The sequence below is a fragment of the Syngnathus floridae genome, chromosome 13 (genome assembly GCF_059516105.1).
Source record: "Syngnathus floridae isolate MCC-2025c chromosome 13, RoL_Sflo_1.0, whole genome shotgun sequence".
NCBI lineage: Eukaryota > Metazoa > Chordata > Actinopteri > Syngnathiformes > Syngnathidae > Syngnathus > Syngnathus floridae.
Genome location: NC_142425.1, coordinates 6,968,769 through 6,991,320, shown reverse-complemented (window position 1 = coordinate 6,991,320; position 22,552 = coordinate 6,968,769). Strand labels below are relative to the sequence as shown.

The 22,552-nt window shown below is 39.8% G+C and overlaps 1 protein-coding gene across 2 annotated transcripts in view; it reads left to right on the top strand.

Moving 5' to 3' along the window:
* negr1 (neuronal growth regulator 1) overlaps positions 1-11,558 on the top strand; it is a 101,348-nt gene extending 89,790 nt beyond the window's left edge. For both annotated transcript variants that reach the window (XM_088393676.1, XM_088393675.1), the window contains one exon: positions 5,395-11,558. In XM_088393676.1, the coding sequence (XP_088249802.1) occupies positions 5,395-5,495 (101 nt within the window). In that variant the 3' untranslated portion in view covers positions 5,496-11,558. The remainder of the gene's footprint in view (positions 1-5,394) is intronic.
* Positions 11,559-22,552: the final 10,994 nt, after the last annotated feature.

The following is a 22,552-nucleotide window of genomic DNA, read 5'->3' as shown; positions in this document are numbered from 1 at the left end:
AATGACCGGCTCAGCGTAGGCAAAAACAGTAGGGCTAGTCGATCGAGTTTGAGCTACGACTCGGTGTGAGTGAGCTCAACGTGAAGTGAAATCAAGTCCTGTTCAAGTAGCCTCAGGTGAGATAGTGATAACCAGGCGGTTGGCAGCGATAAGTTTATCTTAGATCAATCGGGACTAAAATACACGTAGCCCTCCAGTTATCGGCTCCATCATGGGGAATGATAACAACGAGCTGTGTTATCATAATCCTACATACATAACAGCAGGGATTGTTGTTTTGGGAACATACAGAAGGTAATAGATGAAATGAAGGGCAGGAAGATGAGCTTGCTTCCTGGCTGGAGATCAGATGGTATCAGGCTGTATTGATGGGAATGTTACTAGCATGGGTTGCTCATGAGAGGCCCAGACTATCACTGTCATCACAGTGGGGGCCACAGCACTGACTCGGCAAAATCTTTGTGTCTGTAGACAGAAATAAACTCTTGATAAGAATTAACGATGAGAGGGGGCAGGGGAATTATTAGCGAGAGTGGGCATGAGAGACCCAAATATGAGAGGGGGATTATTAGAGAGAGTTGGGGTGGGCTGTGGGAATTTGCTGCATGCTGACACCATTTGTTTGTCTCCTAGTGCACTTTATTAAGCCTCAAACATTAAACAGATTTAGAGGGAGCAGTCAAAGTCATTGAATAATTATACTTTTTGAAACATCCACTGTGATTAAAAATTCAACTCTTTCTGTTTATTCCTGGAATATTTACCCTCTAGGTGTTGGGGGGAAATAATAAAATATCTTTTTAAAACAAAGATTTACCCAGGAGACATGCTTGTGAAATGCATGATTTGCAGGCTTCCCAAATCCAGACATCAAGAGTTGAACAGATGGGTGCAATAAACATAAGAGCAGAGCACTCGGGTATTCTAGTTCTCTCCTCTGATAACTGGGCTGTCTGTTAAAGCATACAAATAGCCCCTGCTTAAGACAGAAGAGTCAAGCAAGGGGTCGATCCATCCTGACAAGGAGGGCAATCTGTAAGGAATACCCCGGAAATGCCATTCTGAATGAGATGCCGTCATGTGTCCAGGTACCCCACGGATTCATTGATTGATTGAGTCAAGCTGACGGCCAAGGCATCCCTTCAATCAGAGCCACCCCACCCCCCCGCTATCCAGCTATCTAGAGACCCTTCTTTTGCTCATTCCGAGACAACAACTGAGAGTGGCCATTCAAGTTTCAGACCAAAAAAAGCATTCTGTTGGGTGTAAATGCTCTGAGTCAGGTACCATGATGTGCAGGGAGCGGCGTTGCTGTGAGGCAGTTAAATGATCTCTGAAGGCTATTTTGATAATGGAGGCTTTTCATTACTTGCTGTAATGCAAACGATTGGAGGGGCTAATGAGCTTGAAGGTGCATGTGAATGAGGGCTCTGAGGAATTACTGTGTGGGGTGATCTTGGTTATGGTGGTGATTGGTGATGAATCTCGAACATCAAAGCTGCTCACCTTGAACAAGAACAGGAGTAGGAATGATTAGACTCATGGGTCGGTGAGTCCAGTTACCATGGACTCTGACTGACTAGGATGCAACATGATACTCATGGTTGACACTCATGCTGTTTGTTGGAACAATGGTATTGAAAAATTGCCTTAGGCAAAGCTTGTGAAAAGAAAATGGATGGAGACACCCGGATGATAACGGCACTAACTGTCCTGAAAGTTCATTGACCCACCATCTTACCGCTGCTTTTTCAGTACATTGAAGATACTCTTGATGATTGTCGTGACTTTTGCATCTGGAGGGATTGAACCTACTATATTACCTGTGTGAACAGGATCACATGTGGGAACTCTGAGGAGCCGTGAGGATAGAACCACAGGCCACAGACTTGATGGTCAAGGACACCGAGCTCCTCCCTTTGGAGCCCATCTGAAGCAGCGTCCTTTGGGAGAGTGGGTTGCTGCCTCCCTGGCTGGCTGGCTGGCTGGCTGCCTGTCCACGCGTCGTTCCTAACGACCTGCTTGGGGGATTAGACCGAGTCGAGGGATGAATCATCACTCAACAATAAAAGGGCTGAAACTCAAAACACAATCCAATACAACCGCACCAGAGAGTCTCATTGATTCTTCTTGTAATGGTATTATTGGTATGGTACACAGGAAAAGGAGGTTTGAGAATTTCTGTCAGCAAACCTAAAATTTAGAAGGTTTCAAAAGAGTGAAGAGAAGATGGGAGATTGCCAGAAATTGTTTGGGAATGCTGGTGTGGTATCTATTTCATTAGCTTATTTGTTTATGGCCATGCAACGTTTGCATTTTTCTATGCAAGGCAAAGACAAAAAATGAATACGACATCCACAGAAGCCATGCCACTATGCCCATGAAGAAAGTAGACTCTGGGAGGGGCTTTGATGACATTTCAGTTTCAAAAAATATTTACCCAAAGAAAAGCATTAACTCATCTGTCCTTAATTGGCTGTGCATGTTGTCCCTAAAAAAGACGACTCAACTGAGAGATGACGACAATTAAATTGGAAGGCGATTCAAGAAAAATATTTTCCTTGGTGAATAATTCTCACACATGCGTATTGCTTTTGTACAACACACACACACAAACAGATGGTAGTATACACAAAGTCCAAATAGAGTGTCACTGTTGCATATTTTAGTATGATTCATTGTCTGAGTCGATAGCGAGTGGGGTTCATGGTCCTAACATTTGTTGTACATATGATATGTGGGTGACAAAACTGCTGTCGGTGGAGATTTGGAAGGATAAGGCAGGGAAGACAAGGAGAGAGGGTCTGCTCAATATTCCCAGGACTATAACTGATGGCTGCGATCCGGAACGACAACACGGAAGCAGTTTTTGTTTTTCATGACTTTGTCTCTTGCAATGTGGAGGCTTTTTATTGCCAATGTGTTGCAAAACAGTAATTGAAGCATATTGCTTTCATCCCCGCTCATTTTTGAGCTCTCGTCCCCCTTTGGAGTGCCGTTTGTCTTCCCGCCGCTCGTGCACCTTGTTGGTTTCTTTATCATATATTGTCTCACAGTCTGATGCTTTATTGTAGCCGGGTGCTGATGTACATGGCAATTAAATTGGAGCCACAAAAGAGCTTCACTTCAATCACTGTCTTCTTTCGCCACTCTCATTTCTTTTGATTCCACCTCTTCCTTGCATCTGTTTCCCCCCCCCCCCACCCCCTCGGCACGCACGCACACACACACACACACACACACTTCCTCTCCCTGTCTTTTGCCTTCATGTTAATAAGCACAGTATAATGGTGTTGCAAGGCAGTTCCAGGTTTGGGAGTTAATTAGAATGGCAAGTTAAAGCCCACACAGTGGAAACAATGGAGTTTTGAAAAAAAAATATTTTTTTCCACAGTGACACAAAGCGATAATAAGCTAAAGTCAAACACTGTGCAGACAGGGACCGAGTAACTCTGGCAAGCCTTCTACCTACATTTCCTATATTGTGTGGCTTTTCCTGCTTTTATGTAAATTAAATATTAGCAAGGCGCTGATAATAACTGCATATAGAAAGAAAAGAGGGAAAGTGGTCCAAACGATGTCGCTGTGGTGTGGCTGGAGCACAATGCCGAGCTCTCAGACTCCAGCAAACACTGGGCTGGCTGAGCAGGACAGGAGCTGTTGCCATGGAAACCTTTTCTCAGCTCACTCGCCGAAAACTGTGTCATTATCCTGTACTGTCGATTGGGGAAGAGAGCAGAGGAGAGCGAGCTGGAAAGAAAGAAAAATGAGACAAAGATAGAACTGGAAAGACAAAAGGAAACATAAGAGCCTCACGTCACCAAATTGTGCTCTCATTTGGACATCTCAAACTGATGCTTTCCCACTCTCTCTACCTGTCAGTGGGGTTTTCTCCTTAATAGCTAAACAACTTCAATAGTAGCAAATAATGTGCGAAAATACCAGGTAGAAGCAGGGCTGTCAGGTGATGATAGGACAGGTGTCACTTTGTTCTCTGCCTGCCATTGTCCAAACTAAGCTCTTGTGTTGGCTAAGAATCGCATTTATCGTATGTCTTTGTCAAAACAACACGAGTGGAGTGAAAAGTGCAGGTACGGTTTCTTACATTGTGTCATGTGTATCGGCTACTAATTGGATGTGTGTACTTTTATGCTTGTCATTTGGCTGGTGAGTGTTTGTACAGCGTGAGGTCCACATGAAAAACGTTACATCAAACTAATTATATTGGCGTGTAAATAGAGGCACCCTGCTGGTATGGGCGTTGCACCACATGATTTCCCCAGGTGGAACGAGGCTTGTGTGCACTGCCTCGACATGCTTTGTGTGTGAGCCTGTGCACTTTATTGAGCTAGGTAAAAGAGTTAGTTGGAATTGAGGAGTAGCCCCTCCCAATGAAACGCTGCCGGACTGAAACAGCTCCCGTGAGAGGCGTGCTCGTATTACGGTGGCTTTCTGATGGTCACACCAACAAAACAAATTATTTTCTCACATCTAAAGCTCTGCTGTTATTCAATCACAATCAAAAGCTCTGCTGTTATTCAATCACAATCAAACATCATGATTCAAAATGATCGTATTGACAAATTTGGTGAGCAGGTGATATATTAATGACTTGAGAGCCGTTATTTTGCCATTTTTACCCCCTGTGTATGTTTTCATCTTTGATGATCATATTATCCAAGTAATCATCAGAGCATGAATAAAATTTGTCCCGCATTGATAATGTTCAAGTTGAGACATGCTGTGATAACAGATTAGTTTTGTCAGATTTAATAATTGCTTTTATTATTGACAAACGCAGGCTGTTTTTTTGGTTTAAGTACAATTTGTCTACCGATTGTATAATCATATTTACTCAGCATGATTTAATCATTATTTCATCACTAAACTTGTGAATGTTACTTTATTTGAGAAGATTGATTAATATTTTCAATGAACTCAAACGAAACCTTGTAAAGTACATTTCATTGAAGATAAAACAATTTGTGTGCCTTACAAAAAAATTAATGAGGCTAATTGGTATTCATGTGTACATCTATTTTTAATTACGGTCTTTCTCTGCTTTGATAAGTGTTCAAAGTCTAAATCTGCACAGATTTGAAAATATTTCCCAAAAATGGGTTTTGAAAGGCACAGGTTTGTTTTTTCATTTAGATGAAACATGCACTTTGTGTTCTGTTGTGATTCTCTTCTGCCTAAGTCATTAGAAATAAATATTTGGTATTATTCAACTTGTTCGCAAGAGAAATCAACTTGTGTCAAATAACTCAAAGTATGACAACACGAACTGAAAACAGGAATCAATGGTGCCATTCACACGTGTCAGTGTTGAGTTTGCTCCCAAGTGACGGACGGCACTACTGCAACTAATCTTGTCGTGTTTCCCACCCACAGCCCCTAACACTGCACCCTACGGGAGCACAGGTAGTGCGCACGTCCCGATGGCCTGCCGGTACCTGGTTCTGGCTCTGACCACCTTGATGGCGGCGTACTAGCGGCGGAGCGGCAAGCAAAGTGACTGTCGAGAGCATTTACAAGTCTTTGGTGGCATCGCCCACAACCGGATTCCAATCGGGAAGCAAGGCAAAGAGGGCAAAATAATCATTATTTTTCAGTTTTAGTCATGGTGAACATCATGTAAATACAATTTATTGTTTTCTTTCTTTGCATTTTTATTTTTCGATTGTTCAGCCCCTGGCGTCCAATCATATCAAACGCTCAGCTTCACTCACTTGGCATCTATCTCATGACTATAACAAAATAACTGTGCCAATTCTTTCAGTGCAAATGATTAACATAATGTTTATTTTAATTTATTGTGGGTTGCTGAAAGGAAGAAAAAGCTCACTTGACGACAAAGAAAAAAATCAAAAGCAGTAGTCGCCTCATTTGATTTTCTTTTAGTCAGTGTGCCTGCTGAACATCTTTAATCACGTAGTCAAAGTAGAAGTCACCTGTAACATATCTTAATCTTAACAAACACATTTTTTGGACTATACTAATCAAATGACATGTACATACAGATGATGCCCTTACTTCCCCTTGCAGATATGAATACTCATCACATTTGATAAAGCGCTGTTTCAGTTGAGAGGAAAATGCCAAGCTCACGTGCTTTGCTTGCATCTTGGAGGTTTAGTAGTTGTCTGCATTTTGGGAGTGTTTAACTCCTCTTTCTTTTACAAAAGAAAAATTTCAAAAGATGGTTACCTTACAGTGTTGTTGCATTTTAAATCGTTACCCTAACTGCTGCTTTCAAGACTGACGGGAAATTGGAATGACGTCATTTAGAATTGATGAATTATGACCCCAAAACCTTTCAGCAAAAACAAAACAAAAATGATACTGTGTGCGTGAATGGGTTCTTTGATAGAAACAGCCTTTTTTGGGCAGGCCTAATCATATATATAGTGTACAGATTGTAAAAAAACCATACAATTTAACTTGCATCAGCGGTTGTATGAAAAGGCAGTTTCTAATATTGCCAATAAATACAGGCTAATCTAATTTATATCGTGTGTTAGTGGGCACCGCCATAGCTGTGTGAGACGTCCAACTACTGCATCGTGTGCAGTAAGAAAACACGGCTTTGTCGTGATTTGACAAGTTGGTACTACAATTTTGATTACCAATTTTCCCTGTTCTCTTTAATTAGTAACCAACTAACTGTTTTCCACACATTTTTCATCAATAAGATTAAACATAGCAGGAAATGTTCCCTTACTACAAGTGACTTCTAGAAAAATATTTATCATTAAAATTTCCTCACTTTTTAACCTAAGTATTTGCCATACTAACAGCTAAAAACTGCATAGCTTGAATCATCCGTAACATAGCGAACGTCCATCAAACTATTCCAAGCGTTCCATTTTGTTTCTTTTTTTTTTTTTTTAAACTTCGCCTGGTGACTTCTGACTTTCAGTATATGGCATAATCATCCTCCAGTATCTATCAATTTGTCTACAATGTAAGATGATACTGTAATGCCTTAATAGTAACATACTCACTGAAGGACATTTAGACAAGCCACTAGTTGTTTGTTTGACGTACTGTATTATTGAATGTTTCATCCCAACAAATAGTCCAAATCAGTCAATTGGGAGCAAAGTGAAAAGAACATTTATTGAGTTGTCGTTGTGTCAAACTCCCAGTATGCTCACATGAACTTGAAACTGCAAGTCTTCTAGCGAAATAGCCATGGCAGTTAAAAGACTTTAAAGCACAAACACTGTAATTGCTTCTACGTTTGGTTTTGTGGTGATTTATTTTTATTGTTGGCTTGTTTAACAAATTCTTAAAAAAAAAGGAAGAAAAAAAAAGAGAAGAAAAAGAAAAAATCTGCACCATATGGTCTTGTTTAAATGTTCAGCTACAATGAGTGAGGAGTATATTTATTCACTTCCTTTATAAAAACAATGTATAAAAGTACATTTGAAAACAACAGGTCATGTGACGCTTATTTGATTTGAATTGAATGGACACATTGTGGCATCGATTGAGGTGTCATGACTGTCCGGGGGTTTATTTGTTGAGTAAAAGAACAAATGTTTGCAAGCAATTGAGTTCCTTTTTGAAGTGGGGAGAGGGTGTGCACCAATATAACAGTATTCTAGAGCAGACTCAATGTGTGTGTATATCTGGAGAAAATGTAGATACATGCGTATCTTTAGAGCCAGTGTGTGTATCCTAGTTTTCACACACTTGAGTGTTTGACGTGCAGAGAGTGTGCTTGTGATGCATGTCCACATGAAACATCAGGCATTTTGTTTTTTGATATATTTATTTATTTCTAATCACAGTCGCCTATCATTTATTCTGTGGGTTTTTGTGGCGTATTTGATGACTACCTGAAATTTTGTTGGCAGGAATCACCTGCTAGTAAAGCGGTGCCTTGAGATACGAGTGACCTGACTTACACATTTGTCAAATCAAGTTTATTCACATACCCCTAAATCACAGACAAGTCTCAAAGAGCTTCTCATATGCAAAATTGACAATTATTCTAAACATCCCCTGATATTAACACCCAGGAGGGCAAGACAATACTCAAAAACACCTACTGGGGAAAAATAAGAAACCTTGAGAACAGACCACATATGGGAGGATCCCCCGCTAACTGAATGCTAACGAATAATAGCAAACGTCATAGAGTACTATTTTCCTCATTTGTTGTGTTTTGGGGGAGGCTGGAACCAATTGATGGCATTTCCATGTATTTTAATGAGCAAAGATGATTTGAAATATGACCACTTTGAGTTACGAGTGTGGCCATGTAATGAATAAAACTCGTATCTCAGGGCACCACTATATTCCTCATCAAATGTACAGGATTTTGAATATTTTGGGAGTAGAAATGCTATAAACAATTCCCTTTTATTAATTCAATTTTATTTGCAATAAAAGCCTTCACATCCCGACACTTAAACCCATATGTGAGTTCATGAACGCTCAGATGGGTTAGTCCCAGCGTAGCTGCTGAGTCATGATTATCCTGGTATATCATGCATATTTGTTGGCCCTCGAACACATTGCGCAAATACTCAGCTGAGCCCAGATGGCCAGATGCCATGGTGCACGCAGCATATAGGATTATCCTGCTTTTGCGCCTGCCGTCATTATTGACTGCGCCGTTGCTCGCTAAATCTTCTGGCATATTTACAAACATAAAACACGGTTCATTTCATCCCGGAATGCATCGAGGAGTGGCTCGGATTGTATTTTGTTTGCACAAACTACAATCACATGATGTTGAACTCCCTGTGTGCTCCAACAGGCTTTTTCATGATGATCTCCAGTCTAAATTAAAATGTTGATTTACAAGCTGAAAGCTCACTCCCTCACCTCCCTACTGATATCAAAATGCAGCCCCAACTTCAACTTTAAAATTAGCCATCTCCATAGATCGGCATCCAACTGATCCGTTCAAATGCACACCAGCCACTCCCGGGATCCCAGAAGTACTGTACTGAATGTGCCTTCAAGTATTTTGTCAAACACCGCAATGACAAAAGTTGACCTTTCATTTTAGCCCCATTTACATCAAGCAGTATTATTTCACATGGATAAGCATATTAATTTCTAAATTGATCTTCAGAATTTAATCAATTGGGTGGAAATTGAGAGAAAAAGCAGAGTATAGATGCAAGCAGCAGAGGTGCTATTAATTCTACCGCCACTAGCTTGCTGTCAAAAGGAGCCCAACGTTACGTCAGCTTTGGCAAGTTAAGACAAGTACATATGATGTAGCATAATTCCGGGTTAGCAATATTCTTCATATGAAACAGTACATACAATATTACATATTGTAATAGCGCTCGGTGCCGACTTGCTCCCTAAAAAATTCTCAAGCAAGCGTCTAAAAGTTATTATTCAACAGGGTTTTCTTCAGAGGCGCTTTCTGTTTGCTTCCCTTTGGCTCTGTCAACCAATCAATGGACAGTAGGGTGCCTAGCTCCACCCTGCACATTATGCTGAAAAGTGCGTTGGTAAAACTTATTTATTAGCTTTTGACAATGGAAACTCAAAAAAAAAAAAAAAACTGAACCATACTACTGCTTGGAGAAATAAACAAGGCTTCAAAACTTGCTTCTCACTACAGTCCAAACTAAAATGATTGTGTGCCGTTGCTACCATTATTTTTTTACATCCATATTTTTTTTACATCCATTTGTAGTTTTACTTTAGCCAGAAACTTGCTTCATATTGACATTTGAGCACCAAACAAAATTACTTAATGGAGCCAAAGAAGAAAAATTGCTCTTATACAAAATTCATTTTGATTTTCCACACTCCAAATATTAAGCAGAGTATCTTTTGCCTTCAATGTAAGTTATGCAGGGTTCAACTAAGTTGACGCACATTTCTGTCTGTTTAAGGTCACACTCTACCTGACAGTTACCTTCCGTGCAGCTGCAGAAAAAATAGAATAAGCAATGATCCTTGGAGGCAGTAGATTTCAACAATCAGGAGCAACACTTCTTCCAGTCAGAATGCATCTAGTTAGGTGTGAGTTACGATATGGGGAGGTGAGAGTGCACTCAAGTGCGCAGAATGTGCCCCATTTACAAAAAGTGTTAAGGCCACACGAAACAGAAATTTGAAAAAGTAGTATTATTATAGTTTGGTTTTAAACAACTTTGTTTTTTCTCAGTGTGGTCTTTATGTTTCTTCATAGATTTAAAATGCGTACACATATCTAACATTCATGTAATGCCCCTACTGCTCACTTCAAGGTGATTCAAATCTACGTTGTCTTGCAGGAATTAGGCAATGTTCAGTTGCATGGTCCTGTTCTCGATTATTTATACTGTTTCGATTATTATTGATTGGATTTTGTTTTCATTTTACGGAGGGGGGTTGGTTGCGCTGTTAGTGAAACTACCTAGCAACCCTTTGTAATTTTCATTTGGGGATATATATTGTTGCATTCCGCTGCCTGACTCTCTGCAGCAGCCACATTGCACTTCCCTGAGCAGCATACTGAGTATCAAAAAGACAACGAAAACACACTCGCATTCACTTAGTGGACGTGTTTATCACACGGCAGGCTGGAAGTAGTCCTTCCGTCAAACACACGGAAAACAAAATGTGCTTTGCCCACTTCCAAACTTCCAATTCATTTCTGGCTCAAGTATGTATACTAGTGTGGCAGGTGCTGTTGCTGGAGTGGATGTTTGTCAAGTGAGGCCTCTTTACTTTGCCTGCTGTGGATCAGGCTGTTAAAGTCAATTTGGAAGAAAATGAGTGACAGTCAATGTAATGCTGCTTTTTGGGATTGTTCGCAATGCTCACAATGGCACCACACGTCACTTCTTTGTAGCCTCATTTTATTCTTGGTCGAAAGCAGGGGTGGAGAAGATAACATTTGGCCCACGAGAGCTTTTCATACAGCCGGACATGCAATTCTGAAAGCAAACAAAGGAACAGAAGAACTGTTATAAAAAGCCCCCAAATGTGTAACACACAAATGCTCGTAAAATCTAGTAATAATCATTTGGATCATATTTTTTTCATACATTCATGATGGCCCTCTGAGGGCCTGCTCGGAAAAAGTCCCCCACCCCAGCTCTCCTACACAAATGGAGCATATTGTATGTATTTATTTGTTTTACTGTTTTGCGCACACACAAGTATGCATTTAAAGGTGTTTTGTTCAAAAATTGTGGATGGACTTTCTGAGGGCACCATATGATATGATATGATCAATCAAAGTATTTAATGGTGAGGATATGATGGTATTACTAAAGAAATTGAAGAATGGAAATGTTTACTCAAATGTGTTTGAAGGTCCTTTAGATGCCGTTTGTATATTTATAGGCTCTAAATCACTGGAATGATGTAAGTGGCATTGATATACCTATACCTATATATATAAATATATATTTAAATATATGAATATATATTGATATTTGTCCCAAATATGAGAAAATACATGTACTTTAATTGATTTAAAGCTTACATTGTGTACAGTATAGCACGTATGCAAGTCCATTTTCATCATGTTTGATGTAATTTTGTAGCAGTGGTTTGATACTAATAAATGGCAGTCGATGATGGAATTGTAAAAATGTGAGGTTACTTTCATTTGTGTGTTCCAATCGGGATGGCACAGTGGAGAATTTAGTAAGTGTTTGCCACAGTCAAAAGGAACCAGGTTTGAATCCAATTTTGACTTTTTATTAGATTAGATAATATATTATTATGTAATATATCATATTATATTATGCAGTCATTCACAATACAAAATTAATCTAATGCGTGCGTGAAGTCACATACATGCACGCATACAATGGCGCAGTGTTTACTGGAATAAAATACTCGGGTAGGTCTCAGTCCTGACACGTCTGGCAATTTCAGATTTTGTGCTTGAATTGACCCGTCCTTCTATATTCATTCATCTTCCAAACCGCTTATCCTCGCGAGGGTCGCAGACGCGTTGGAGCCTATCCCAGCCGGCTTTGGGCAATAGGCAGGGGACACCCAGAATCCGTTGCTAGGCAATAGCACGGCCCACATAGATAAAAAAGATCATTTACAATCACACCTATGGACAATTTGGAGTAGTCAATTGCCCTACCACACAAGCAAAGGGATTGTGGGAGGAAACCAAAGTACCTGGAGGAAACCCAACGCAAGCACAGGGAGAAGATAAATGTAAACTCCACACAGTTAGGGTTCATTGACAAATTTGGATGGCTGTGCCCTGTAATTGATTGGTGAGTGAGCAGTCCAGCGGGTACCCCATCTATTGGCCAATGCCGCTGGGACAGGTTCTATCTTACCTGCCATCCCAATGAGGACAGACAGGCACCATCGTGAAAAAATGTTGACTGTATATAAGCATTAGAGTCCAATTTTCCATCATATGACCCAAGAGGGAAGGGACTACCGTATTTTCCGGACTATAAGGCACACCGGACTATAAGGCGCACCTTCAATGAATGGCCCATTTTAAAACGTTGTCCATATATAAGGCGCACCGGACAATAAGGCGCACCATTAATGCAATCACAATATAATAACTTGAAATAGTGAAAACAATAACAATGTATCAATAATGTTAATAATATTATATTGTTGTTATTGTTGTATAAATAAGACGGGTGATATTGGTGTTTGTGACTGCAGTAAACAGGCCAGGTTGCATCATGTCAGATTTTTAATCCAAATCAAATCAGTCTCCATTTTATCTTTTTTGTTTCAACTTCAGACGCAACAAATTACTTTATTATCACAAAATAATGATGCATGGTCTTTTTGATTCATGATTCATAGTCTTCAGCGGGCCACTTATGATTGATTTTATGACACAATGCTTCGGGCCAGTTTAAATTTAGAATCGGGTCCATATATAAGGCGCACTAGACTATAAGGCGCACTGTCGGCTTTTGAGAAAATTTGAGGTTTTTTAGGTGCGCCTTATAGTCCAGAAAATACGATAACTACATCAGTAAAAATATAATACATTGCGATAATGTTTGTGAAGAGAGATAACATCAGACATTTTGAGAGCAGTTTTATTTGTTGGTATTTTCAGGGGTATTGGAGGAAGAAGACAACACTCATGCTGTTTTTCCTCCTCAATTTTTCTTATGACAGTCAAATATCACTTTGACAATACTGTTGAGCTCCAGAAACAATGCACAGGGGTAGTGATTGTGATGTTCTGGTAAATAGTTCAACGCTGTGATGGGAACCACATATAGGTCTTCTGGGAGAGCGGAAGCTGCTAATTGCCCACTCACATCAGCACCCCGCCACCCACCCACCAGCTAACTCTTTACTTTTTGGCAGCCTTACTATTGAGTATTACCGCATCAAGATGAACTTTGCAGTACACATTAAGTGGTCCAATAATTAAAGCCTTTGGAGATTCTCAAGATAACTCAACCTTCAATTCCAGTGACTTCCACATCAGGTCTCTCTTGCCACTTGGCTTAATTGAGGCAGGTCATGCAGTCTGAGAAGTTGGGTTCTTTTTTTGTCCTTTCTTTTAAGTGTGAGCTCACCTGCAGTCGCCGCAGTGGGAAAAGAGAAAAGTCTTTGGCAGGGATGCAAATAAGTCGAGGTAGACTTTAAAATCCTGAACGGCTGACTTGGTCCAAAAAGTGACAGCAGGGGGAAGGCAGACAGCGAGAAGTGCTTAGACTCCTGCTAATGAGTCTCTGCTCTGGCACAGCAATTAAGAGCGGCCAATGCAGGACTTTATTCCGCAATCAGTAACCATAACGTTGTTGTTGTTTGATGAAAACATGCCTCTGTAATATTTTGGGGGATTTATTTTCAGGAACAAAAATAAATAAAACAAAAAGAGCAGTTTTAATTGCACACACATAACTGATAAGAAAATGAAAATGAGAGTTGTGTTTTCACACCCATCATAGTGGGTGTGTCTGTTGTGTAAAATCCATTGATCCATACATTACCACTTATCCTCATTGGGGTCACAGGTGAGATGGGGTCTGTCCCATCAGACTTTGAGGCACCCTGAACTGGACTGGTCACGATCCAATTGCAGTTATAAGAATGTTATTGGCAGAGGTGTTAAATGGGGCTTATAATGGAAATTGGCTATGCTGTCCAGCAGACGCAAATGTATCACTGATTAACAACAAACAATGTGTGAAGAAAAACTGTCTTACACTGTCATGGTTGCAAAGCAATCATAAACGCCATGTAAACAAAACACCCGTCGCTTCAGAACAATGACAAATAGTATTTAGTTCCGCAGAACAGACTAGCAAGTAGGCTTTATTGAGGAAAACAACCAAGAGGAATAAGAGAGCAAAAACTTGCTACTATTTTTCTAAACTCATTTCCAAATCCATACAGCAACACACTGTAGCAGAGGCAATAAAAACACCCGCTTGCAAAATCATTGGAAATGAGATGTGCTCTGAGAGAAATCACCCGACCATATTTTCTATGTGAGCTGAGCTTTTCAAGCGTGACTACCATGAAAACAAAAAAACAGAAAGACTGAGAGCTGTTGTAGAAGATGTGCATTTTGCTCCAATTACTGTGAGTATATTAACTTGGTGTTCAACTTATACTTTTTCACTCAGGGTATACCAAATATATATATATATATATATATATAAAGAGTGAAAAAGTTTGGAAAAGATTTTTTTTTACCAACAGCCACAACAAACTGCAATTGTGATTTTTGCATTAAAATGTGCAGTATGCATATGGTCAACTCCAGTCGTGAATGATGATACTTGTGCATAAACATCATTTTTGGCATCATTTTTAGCAAAACATATTTACAGGACTGGTATTTATTTAAAGAAAAATGCAAACTTTTGTAGCATTGGGATGTAAAGTGGGACCATATCAGCGACTGCATGAAAGGAACACTTAAGCTGAACCTCACTGCATCTTTCACTTCCTGCAAGATTATATTTTTAACACCCCCAGGCGATGTTTTCCATTTTAATTCAAACACGGCGCATTCAGAAAATGTCTTTGTTGCGTCCGAACCGTCCTTCATTTTCATCCTTGACTCAATCATATTCAGTTTATTGGCATTTCTCCTCCCAGATGGATATGGAGTCACACAAAATGTGTTTTTAAAAATAAAGGGGGGAAAGACAATAGCAATAATAACAGTAGCATGCTGTTACTACGCTCACATGTTTGTAGCACTGTTAAATTCAAAGTGCATTTTTCAACTGCAAAGTAGGACTAATGGAAATGCTATCAGCAGGAGAGAGGTCAGCAGGCACATGATAAATAGACAAAAGATACAAATGGTGTTTATTCTCAACAGGCCCCAAGCCCGATAATGCCTTCTTACGCTCTTCTCCTCGGATTGTCCTCTTGACGGGCGCCAGGCTCCATATTTCACGGCGCGTCATTAGTGTCGAGCAGCTGGATTTGGCTGAGCGGCCTCGGAGCTGTCGGCGCACTGTCACGCATCTTTGTGGACTGCCGGCTTGCGGTGGTCTGCCGCTGTGTCATTAGATGAGTTCTGGTGCCTCATGCATCATGAAGTCATGGTTGTTGGAGGACACAAAGGACTGCCAAATCTTCATGAAATTTAAAGTTTTCGTTAGAAAATGGCAGGTGCTTGCTGCGTAATGCCAGTGGGGAGCTCAAATGCTATTAAAGATTTTGACGGTGGAATTTTTTAGGTTCAGCTGTTGAAGTGTCTATTATTATTTTTATTATTTTTATTATTTTTTATTATTATTATTATTAGCCGTAGCATTTTTATTCATTGCTGTTGTTATTTTGATCTTGCTTCTTATTCCTGTTATTGTACGTATGATTTATTTTGTTTCTATTTTCTGTTCATGATTTTTGTATTAAAGTGCTATTTTAATAAAAAATTGTGAATTCACTTAGTGTCCATGTCAATTGGCTGTTTCTATGCTCTTTGACCGGAGGATTCAGCCCTGGGTTTAGTCTGCCGTTTGTCCAAAGTCAACTGGGGTGACCCTCAAGAGGCTAAACCGTACTGAAACTGTGTGGATAGATTATTCAATGTTGGCCAGCCTCTTTTTGTAAGACAAATCTGGACGCCTGGGCACCCCACTTAGCAATCCTCGTTGAGGCTGCTTCTTTTTCGGAATAATCCATCCATTTTCTACAGCGCTTGTCCTCATTAGGGTCACATGGTAACATGTAGCTTATCCCAGCTGACTTTGGGCCAGACACCCTGGACAAGTTCCACTGTGAGTATGTCACTACTAAACATTATTATTAATATGTGGCATTAAATGTAAGGCAATGTATTACTGTAACATTTAACTAAATGTTATGTTTGTGTCGTTTCACTTCCCAAACTCTAAACACCTCTCGCTGGGTGCCGCTACAGATATCTCACTTTGGACATTGATGAATAATGTCTCATAAATACTGTCAACGTCTCTTTGTTTTGTTTTTCAGCAAGCTTGCACATTTCAACGTGTGCCACGAACATGCTGAGTGCAAAGCCGATTGTACCGCAGCAGAAGCGCGCTTGCGTGACATCCCGCTGAGAGAACACAAGTTGTCTCGTCATGACTCCTTCCTCTGTGTCATAACAGTAAAGCAGCACAAACAAACAGCGCATTCATTTTGCATACAATCAAATGAGAAACTACAAAATAGTCTGGAAAGAATTTGTTTCCACCAGACGTGTGGAGGAAAGGTCTCTTGAGGATTGAAAAGGTCACATGTCCACAAGAAGGCTGAGCTCACAGGGAAACAATGGTGATCATGACAATGGTGATCATTGCATTTCCTGCATGATTAAGAGTCTTTGAGAGAAAGGATTGGGCCTGCGTCGGAGTAGTTTCCTGTTCATTATGAAAAAAATACCCGTTACGAGCCATCCTGTCCTTTTGTTAACCAGGCACTCTCTAAAATACAAAAGGTGGCAGTCATTTGAATTGCAATGCTCAATAAAAGCTCAAATGAACAATCCCTAATAGGTGATTGCACTTGATTCAGATGAACCAAAGTGACAGAAAAATTACAGTGGCAGTGGAGAGAAGGACACAATATGGCCATGGGGTCTGATAAACTATCAGGGACAGATGAGCAGGACAACCAAATGCAACACATTGTTTATTGGGGGTTGGGGGATATCGAGCTTTATTACACATAATCTCATACACACATGCCGTATGAAACTGACCTTGTTTCAGCCTTTGTGATTATTTATTATTAATCAGTGGTAGATTTCCTCCCGCTGCATCGTATCTATTCTGGACAGCATAGCCATTTTCTATTATGAGCCTCATTGAACACCTCAGCCTAAATACATTTATTATACAATTAACTTTTACTAGTTTTTGCAGTCATAAAGTATTTTTTATAATGAAATTTTAAAATGTGGAACGATTTAATCGAATTTGTCAGCTCAGCAGTCTGACTTGAGTTGTAATCCGAAAAGTGTGCATTTGTTTAATGTTCATCTCAGTGCGCCAGACAATCACAAAAACTTTCTTCTTGGTGATGGCTCAACTTTGTCTTGTTAGCATTGGCGTTTATTACCCTTGTTTTGTGGGTTTTCTTGTCTCTTCAGACATGTGAGTATGTTGTGATTATGCACAAGTTGTTACTTGCTCATTCAAAGTAAACATTCTTTATGCTCGCCTCCATTTTCAACATCAAACATTGCATGTTGCTCAAGTCCCCACATGATCTTCTGTTTTTATTTGGGAACAAAATATTTTGTGTCCGCTGTTTGATTGTGTGGGATGCTAACATGGGAATAGCGTGCTCTACCCATCTGTCATTTCTATTCACCAAACTTGGCCACTCAGCCTCAGGAGAAATTTGAAGAAGAAAAAAAACAAGACAATTAGAGAAGATGAGTGTAATTCAAAATGTCTTTTTCGTGCAGAGTGCACTGTGTGTGTGCGTGCGTGCGTGCGTGTATTCGTGTGTGTGTGTGTGTGTGTGTGTGTGTGTGTGTGTGTGTGTGTTTGTGTGTGTGTGTGTGTGTGCGCGCGCGTTTGTGTGTGTCTGTGGGCTAATTCTGTCCTCACGCCCCTAGCGTTGCACAAGATGACATTTCCTGGCAATTGGAAACAGGTGTCTCTCAAAATTGCATGTGCTGTGTTTTTCTTGTTTGATGCTCGCAACAATATAAAAAAAATTCCCAATATAAATTGTGATTTACAAATACACATTGCCCATCCTAAATGAAATGTGTTTGTTATCTAGGTTGTGTGTGTGTGCATGTTAGCATCTTGCATCATACATGTTGGAGTGTGGTTTGTTTTTATTGCTAACATGTGTTAATGTTAAGAGCAGCATTAAAAAACAAGAGTGCGTATGAATTATACTTTTGTGTTCAATGCTTCTACGATCCACACAGAAATGATGAGAGCAGTTTTTAAAACCTACACAATACAATGTTAATGAGAATGCACTGAACTTGAGAAATGAAAATGTGTCAATGTGAGAACGACACAAATAATAGATGAATTAAATAGTTTTCAACTTCTATGAACTCTTTCATGCTCAATAGCATTTTTTTTCTCATGGCCAATGATTTAATTAAATAAAAACACCACCCCACAAAAGAAATAATTATCTTAGTTCAGCCTTAGAGAACAATAAATCAAAAGACAAATACTACTTACCGTAGAAAATATTAAACAGATTAATATAATTGAAACAAGAGTCTGGGATACATCTTTGACTTTTTATTGAAAATTCTGAAAAGTTACTTATGGAATAAAAGTGGCTTTGTTACCAACCGGTCCTACTACTGTAATGATTATCCGCCAAAACTATACCTACTTGACGTAACATGTTCCTATTTGAAAAATGGGCTTACTGTCTGGCTCCAATTAATGGCAGTCTTAATTAATGTCATGAAGACCAACTAGGACATCATATGGGAAACTCTCATAAGACCCAAATCCAGCCTTGTGTTCACAAGTTGTTTTCATCAGCCCACTTGCCTGCTGCAAACTAGACACAGAGAGTTACAGATGAGCCAATTGGAGCCTGATCTTTATTCAGGCGACACCCTGCAGCTGTTTTCATGTTGTGATCCATCGTCTTAAGATAGGCAGATAATCTTTTCAACGGGGAAAGGATGGCATGCCATTGGTGCTTTTTCACTTTGAAATTTTCCCTCACAGCCCCAAAGTTTCTATCTCCAGCATCAACACATCAAGTGTCTTTGCAAAAATGCCAGCACAGATATGAAGGGTTGCATCATTTCGAAGTGAAGCTGCAGGGTGAAGGACAATATCCATCCTATATAATCTCCGCATGCAGTCCCCCATGATGCAGTTTAGCGGAAAGGTATCGATATGAGGCACTTGACAACGTACATGTCATCCCTATGTCACAAGCTCTTGTGAGCACTCTGCAAATATCTCACTGGAGAGTGAGTGTCTTAAGCCACCATGTCTCCTTGAACTGCACGTAAATGGCTGTTCCCTTAAGAGAATCTGAAAGATTTATACCAGCCAAATGCCCTCTCAGGGTTTCATGCCTCGTTGAATGCAGAGCTGTGCTGGTATTAAATGGGGCAGCAGGTGATTGTCGTGTAGTTGGACAAACTTCTCTCTCAGGAGTTCAAGCTTTCTGAGGCAGGTGACCAACTCTTGTGATGACTTGGATGTAATACCATAGAAATATGGAGTATGTCTTGTCTATGTTATGAATCTGCCAGGCTGATATTTTATGAATTTTGGACAAATGGCCAAAGCATGCAATTATGCTCGGCTGGAGATGTCTGTTAGAGTGTCACACATTACTTAGCTGGTCTTCAAATTTCACTATGTTTGTTTTCGCTGCTTATTTGAAAGAACACAAAAGTGAACATTCTTGCAGTTAGGATTTGTTTTGCCTCCTGGTTTCCTCTAAAATTGGGAGGTGTCATTTAGGGCACTAGTCCCCAATCACCAGTCTACGGCATGCCACTTAATCCCAGACGACTTTTACTTTAAAACTAGAATGACGTGAAGACAAATTCCTTGTGTATTTTAACCTTTTTGACCAATGAAGATGATTTTGATTCACTCCAGTATGTTTATAAAAGCTTGTTGTATCAACTGCACGGTATAATTTATCCATTTAGCTCCAAATGATATTAAAACCAAATTATGCAGAGAAAACCCATTCAGGTACAACTACTTGCAAACTGGACTCAGTAGGTTCTGAGCCAGGTTCTGTCGTAGGACCTCTTTCAACTCAGTCCCTCTGACTATGAGGCAGACATGTTAACCAAATGCGTAATTTATGTTTAATTTATTCGCATAAGCCTTTCAGTAATCGATCATTTGAAGAGCTTCTGACATATACATCGATATATCTCAATAACATGATAATTGAAGGCTAGCATTTCATGCCAGGCAGGAGACTTGATGTTAGCAATGAAGTGGAATGAGTGGAAGTAAAATTTGACTTTGGTTGAACAGCTGGGGTTATAATTTAATTAGTTCTCGGGATGCACGTATGGCGCCCCGATCTCAGCACATACCCCTCAGCCTGGCAAATCACACAAAGAGATTGTGTTGACATGGTAATCGGCATGGAAAGTGCACGGCTCATGATCGGGAGAGTTAATGAATTCATTATCTAATTACAAAGATCATTATTTCATCGCCGGATAAATTGGCTGTCATTCAGGTAGTTGGATTGTCATGGTGGGAATATCAAAGTATAAAATAACAAAATCTGAATGAAAGTGTTCTGGTGCTGTGATCAAATTAAAATTACATTGTCAGTCATAGGAATACACGAGGGGTAATGATGGTTAAAAGTAAGTAGTTATGCGTCATAAATGCAGTGGCCCATAGAAATACATTCCCAGATGGATGATAAAAGTGTGTGTGCGTGTGTGTGTGTGTATTTCAACCATATATATTTCCTTACATTACCTGTGTATATATAAAAAAATCATGTTCTATTTTCTCTTAGCAAGGAAACAGTCAGTGTATTTTCTTCCACGTTTATTGGTCAGAGCTACTTGTTAACACCTAATTTAAAAGAAACCGTTTGTGAGTGGAAAATTGAACCTGCATTGCAGCAAAACTAGATAAAATGCTTTTTATTGAGTCATAACTAAGGCTAATGGAAAACATCTGTGGTTTGTTGTTGCTTTGCTGCTTTTATTTGATTTGTTTTTTGTGGCCTGTGTTGTATATAATAATTCATGAACTGAATGACGAACCTTTGGTCTCACCTTTGCTGCCCCAGAGTGCTTTAACATAATTAGCACACCTCAGCACTCCCATTTGCTTTTGCTTTGACTGTGTTTTAACCCTGCCACTGGTTGACCTGCAGATGTGCTGGAAAGCTGCTGACCGGCACAATAATTCACAGTTGCCCTTTATGATTGATTGTAGCTGTACTAAACACACAGGGCAGTCAAGAATGTTTCCATGGCTCAATGAAAACAAAAGCCACTGTCACTTTGACCTGTTGTTATGCAAACGGTGTAAAATAGCTTTGTAAAGAGGGCCAATTTGTTCTTCTGAGGGCAAATGACATTTTCCTGCTTTGGGAAATGAAACATGCTCAAGCCACCTGCTTAATGTGGAATCTATGGACATGCACATTTAGAGGGTGTTCACACATACTCTTCTCTGATCGAGAGTTGACCTGTTTCAAATATTAACTATAGCAAGGCAGGACAGTGTTTGTGACATAAAACACAAACGGACATAATGGGGGGGAAAAAGCTTGAAAATAGTAGGAATTCATTTTCTTTAAAATTACGATTGTGATCCAGGTCAAGGCATTTACAAGCTTTTGGCCAGCCACTGTATATGCTTACAAATATACTCAAGTCATTTTAGGGACCTGCCCTGTTATCAGCAATAAAAATTTAACTCGTAGAAATGAATATAACTACTGCCTCTGTTTTTATAGGTCTGTCACCAGCGGAGTGCAAATACCAGAGTTTCCTGGTTTTGTACAAGTGCATAAAGCTTCAGCACATGTTTGTCAATTAAGCCAAACTGAATATGTCCCATGATGGACATCCTGGCACAGTAGAAGATGTTGGCGGTCTTAACCACAGATATTAAGCTCTGCTGACATTTTAAGTCGCCAGCGGTTATTAGCAACTCGTTATGTATTTAATAAGGGTAGGCTCTCCTGTCTTTTGCCACATCATTGCTAGAACAGTGACAATTGTCCTCCTGTGCTGGTGTGCAACTTGATTGCATGGAATGAATTGTTAATCAATGTTTATAGAAGATTTTGCAGCAATGAGGTTTCATACCTGACCATGATCAACAGAGGAGCTGTTGATCCGGCGCAAATTGTTTTGCTGTCAAATCAAGTTCGTGATGCCATTTATTAGAAATTCAGCTACTCTACATTAACAGAATGGGAAATCATCCAGCAAGCAGTTGTTTTTTTTCCTCAAATATTTTTTTGCTCTCTACGTTGGTGTTCCGGTGTTATTGATATCGCTTAATCTCCTACAATGAAGCAGGAGTTGAGTGAAAAAGAAAGGAATATAGCATTGGCACAGCCATGCATCACTATCGGATGCCTTGATTGATAGCGTTGTTAGGTCTCGTTGACAACCTCAGATGAGAGTGTGTTGGTTTGGCATATCACTGAATCAGGCCTCCAAATTTAA